General features: G+C 35.6%; 1 protein-coding gene across 1 annotated transcript; it reads right to left on the minus strand.

The window, feature by feature from the left end:
- Window positions 1–561: 561 nt before the first annotated feature.
- LOC115212244 lies at window positions 562–3,382 on the minus strand. Its single transcript, XM_029781081.1, has 2 exons — window positions 3,331–3,382; window positions 562–986 (listed from the first exon to the last, which is right to left on the minus strand). Exons 1-2 carry the CDS (start codon window positions 3,380–3,382, stop codon window positions 562–564), a joined length of 477 nt encoding a protein of 158 aa, XP_029636941.1.
- Between the last annotated feature and the right edge of the window lie 2,037 nt (window positions 3,383–5,419).

The raw sequence follows: 5,419 nt of genomic DNA on the forward strand, positions 1-5,419 counted from the left end.
ATCGGTTACATACTTTTTCTTTTTTCATTGTGACGTTATATTTCCGTAGTATTTGTCTCTCCTTTCACTTATCAGTTATGTCGTCTCGTTATTGATCTCTTTGAGAATTGACAGATATCTCCTCTGATTTTCTTTTATCTTACACTGTATATATGTTTTCAGTTTTATTTGCTTTTATTTTGTTATTCTTTCAATGAGATCTGAGCGATTACACATTTCTCTTTATAACAACTGTTGCTGTTGCATATATTATTTCAGTTAGCCTGTTGCTATTGACATTTGTGCCTGTGATAATTATGTCTCTCATGACCGGGCTAGCATATTTCTTTTTATTGTTCCATCTTTATTACTGAAGATTACCCTTGGGAAATGCAATCGTTGGTTCACAGTGTTTACATTTCTTATAATATTACAACCCGGAGATTGTCAGCATCATCACAACTAACTTTAGGATTCTCCATTCTCTAGCCTCCTTGATATTCAATATCCTCTTTTATTTATATTTTCACGCTTGTTTACCATTGATGTTTTACAGTTGTTCTAGGGTTTCGATTTCTTCTATTATTTTATTTCCTTTAATCGCGCTTCAAGTTCGATTCGTACTTCATATTCATATTGAATTTGTACGTCATATTCATATCCGATTCGTACTTCAGATTCATATTCGATTCGTACTTTACATTCATATCCGATTCGTACTTCAGATTCATATTCGATTCGTACTTCAGATTCATATTCGATTCGTACTTTACATTCATATCCAATTCGTACTTCATATTCATATCGGATTCGTACTTCACATTTATATTCAATTCGTACTTCATACTCATATTCGATTCGTACTTCATATTCATATCCGATTCGTACTTCATATTTATATTCAATTCGTACTTCATACTCATATCCGATTCGTACTTCATATTTATATTCAATCCGTACTCCATATTCATATCCGATTCGTACTTCATATTCATATCTGATTCGTACTTCATATTCATATCAGATTCGTACTTCATATCCATATCCGATTCGTTCTCCATATTCATATGCCATTCTTACTTCATATTCATATCCGATTTGTATATTATATTCTGTGTTCTTTACGTTGTCCACGTTTTAATTCATTTTGCTTTAATTTCGTTGGCGTCCGCATTCGTCTTTCTTGTTTTGTGATGTATAATCTGGTATTTCTCTCTTTTACTCTTTTACTTGTTTCAGTCATTTGACTGCGGCCATGCTGGAGCACCGCCTTTAGACGAGCAAATTGACCCTGGGACTTATTCTTTGTAAGCCCAGTACTTATTCTATCGGTCTCTTTTGCCGAACCGCTAAGTGACGGGGACGTAAACACACCAGCATCAGTTGTCAAGCAATGCTAGAGGGACAAACACAGACACGCAAGCATATACACACACATATATATATATATACACATATATACGACAGGCTTCTTTCAGTTTCCGTCAATCAAATCCACTCATAAGGCTTTGGTCGGCCCGAGGCTATAGCAGAAGACACTTGCCCAAGGTGCCACGCAGTGGGACTGAACCCGGAACCATGTGGTTAGTTAGCAAGCTACTTACCACACAGCCGCGCCCATGTATAAATAATATTTATCAGTTTCTGAAATTTGTATTCCCATCGACAGGAACTTATGTAAAATATGTGATGCACACATGAATATGATCTACTGCAATTCACTTTCTTCAGCCAGAAGCTATGAATCTCATCTTGTCATAGGGGTTTCTAGTTAGGCGCTTGTTCTTCCACATCACCCGTGCTTATGACAATATTCCTTTGTTTCTTTCCTCCTTGTAATTCTGCCTTGGTAATTTCTATCTACATTGAACCTTTTTCATGCACCACATTATGTGTGTGTGTGTTTGTGTGTACGTGTGTTGGTGTATGTTTCTGAGTTTGTGTGTGTGAATGTATGTTTGTGAGTCTGTGCGCGTGAGTCTCTGTGTGTGAATGTGTGTGCGTGCGCGCTGCGTGTGTGTACGTATGTGCATGCGTGTTTGCGAGAGTGTGTGTGCGCGTGTATGTGTATATGTTAGTACCCTAACTTAACGGTTCAGCAAAATAACCGTTAGAATAAGTTACAGACTTAAGAACATAAAGACTGTTGTATATTCGTTTCGTTAAAATTCTTCAAGATGGTGCCCCAGCATGGCCACATTGTAATGCCTGAAACAAATAGTAGTTGTGTGGTAAGTAGCTTCCTTACCAATCTCATGGTTCCGGGTTCAGTCCCACTGCTTGGCAACTTGGGCTAGTGTCTTCTACTATAACCTCGGGCCGACCAAAGCCTTGTGAGTGGATTTGGTACACGGAAACTAAAAGAAGTCATATATATATATATATGTATATGTGTATGTATATATATATGTCTGTGTGTTTGTGTGTCTGTGTTTGTCTCGCCAGCATTGCTTGACTGTCGATGCTTGTGTGTTTACGTCCCCGTAACTTAGCGGTTCGGCAAAAGAGACCGATAGAATAAGTACTAGGATTATAAAGAATATGTCCTGGAGTCGATTTGTTCGACTAAAGGCGGTGCTCCAGTATGGTCGCAGTCAAATGACTGAAACAAGTAAAAGAGTAAAAGAGTATCATATTTATTTGTAATTGGCTTATACAAATATATATAATTATATAAGAAAATTCCAATATATACGGATGTCAGAACATCTATGCAGTTTCTAGATCTGCGGTCAATTATGCAGCATATTTGATTTACATGTATCTGATGCAACTTTCTGAAGCTTAAACCTCTCCCAATTGCATTTACATCTACTTATTCGTGACTGGTTATGAGTCTGTGCAGCTTTATTCAAAGTACAGCCACTGATGTGTTCTGAAGCGAACTAAGAGCATTTTGCTTTGGCTGGTATCATATGTCGTAGGTAACTATAAGTTTTCACTGCAAAGAACGTAATAAGTTTTAGAAACCTGATACGGCTATAAACTTGTTATGCGATCGACACTATACTATCTTGACCCGTGGTTTGAATTTCGAAAGCAACGCTAGCCTTGGGTTGATTATGTATTAGCAAGCTTCAGGTTTTTGCGCACAATTACTGGTTATGAATTCAGATATAATTAAATATATCGGATATGTAGAACTTACTGGTGAGGTGAATTGAAATTTTTCTTTGTAGAAATCAAGTTTTAATTTACATGTAATTCCGTCGTTCTGAGTCTAAGTATTTTCGAATATGTAGTTTTACGTACGGAGAACACTGACTAATACTTGAAATAGGAACACTAGATATTACACTGATATTTACAATGTAAAAGGCAACTCCTATTACATGGTGCTTACTTAATTACAAATAACTTTTGCAGAAGCATTTGAATGCCCCTTCTCTAAAGGTGCGGTCATCTTAGGTCTTCTTGACTACTATTAAGCCACTGGTGTTTAAACGTGAAAATATGGAATCATATTTTCTATACATATATTGAATGCTCTTCTACGATTACATAGGTTCTGCTGCGTCCATTATTTCCTGTTCTATTTTAAAGTTAGAGTTTCTATCCTTAAGAGACCAGGTAAACACACGTAAGCTAGTGCTGTGCATTTTCTCTTTATCCTTAGATGAAGTTAAATGATTTGCCTGTATCGCCTCCAAGTTAATCTAACGTGTATAATTATATTCAAATAGCTAAGAACAATTTGCTGATTCACCACGGCGATGAATACGTAAGATTAAATTAATAGACAGACGATTCAGACGTTCTCGTTTCCATTTAATTACGTGATGTGGATAAACCAAAACAATTAGCAGAATGTGGATATCTACCACTCCGGAATGTATTTCGAGGTGAGTTGTCTCATCTCTCTTTGACTTTCAGATGTTTTAACACACAGTACTACACAGTGCTACGAGGGAATCGTTCCCAAAGCGCTATAGGGTAGCAACCCGGCGAACAAGCAAAACATGCAATGAGCATGTGTTGACGATAATGTTTAGAACACTAGAACTGCTTTTAATTCGTAATAGGACTTAATATCATGTATGTATCATCATGACATACCAGAAAATGGGTTTTACACTATTTGTATATAATCATAAACTAGTCTGATCCAGCACGTGATATTGATAAGCCACAGAATAAAAAAAATGGCGAAATCCTGTTATCCATTATTCCTGAATGAGACTGAAGACGAGCGGTCTCGTCTGTCTATGTCTCAGTTTTATGAGAGAGATGTATTCAAAACGCCATACGGCCGCCAGCAGGTGATTAATTATTTTCTAATCAGCATCAAAGGCAAATATGTAATAACAAAATAGAATTAGATCTTGGCGCGGTAAATTTGTACATCTTGTAGGTCTGGCTTTGCACAAATTTAAATGTTTGCTAATGGCGCGATATTAACCACCCACTCATTTCTAGTGTTCACATTTCGACGCTATAGGAACTCGATTTTATATTGATGACACAAATGGGTGGTCATGCTGAAACAGTCCTCACATCATAATTAATGACGTTTTCCTGACACACATTAATACCAAACAAAAACCAATAATGTGTTGTTCCTTGATTTCATGCAAAATGATAAATAAATATGAGGTGGGAGTGTATTGACAATCGATATGCCAACACAAACTCATATACATGCGTACGTACATACGTATACGTATAAGTGTGTATGAAACAATCATAAGACAAAGAATAAAACAAAAAGAAAACTGTTCTCCTTCTGCAGGTAGTGTTTTATGTAGAGAGCTTGGAGGGAATGAGATTTACCAAGACACACTGATACATTAAATCATTATATATATTTTATAATTGTCATGGAGTTTTCATGAATCTCTCGCTTTCTCACTCATCTCCTTCATTTGGAAAAGAAAAGACAATAACTGAATAAAGTCCTCTTATATATATATATATATATATATATATATATATATATATATATATATATATATATATACATACCACACACACACACACACATATATATATATATATATTTCCATATACATACATATATATATATACATATATATACATATATATATACACATACTTACATACATACATATATATATACATATATATATATGTATATATATATATATATGTATATATATATGTTTCGCCATGGGCTCTTAGGAGCATAGTTCGATTTGTTTTTGCTCCGCCTCTGTTCTGTTTTTGTTTTTCCAACGGATTTCCTATTTTCTTCCTGAAGAGAAAGACACAATATGGTCCCATTATTCAATCGGATTTTGGTAATTTGTGCCTTTCGAAACACGTGTAGAATGAAATAAAACGATTTCTGTTCAATCTGCGTTCAGCTCCATTTCTTCAATTCACCAATAATGTTTTAATTTCAATTATCCGCACCAACGCACGGTTGCAACACCATATGGTTGTACCTCCAACCGTGCTGTTTACTGCTGTGATTTTTGCT

The sequence above is a fragment of the Octopus sinensis genome, linkage group LG5, assembly GCF_006345805.1.
Source record: "Octopus sinensis linkage group LG5, ASM634580v1, whole genome shotgun sequence".
Taxonomy (NCBI): domain Eukaryota; kingdom Metazoa; phylum Mollusca; class Cephalopoda; order Octopoda; family Octopodidae; genus Octopus; species Octopus sinensis.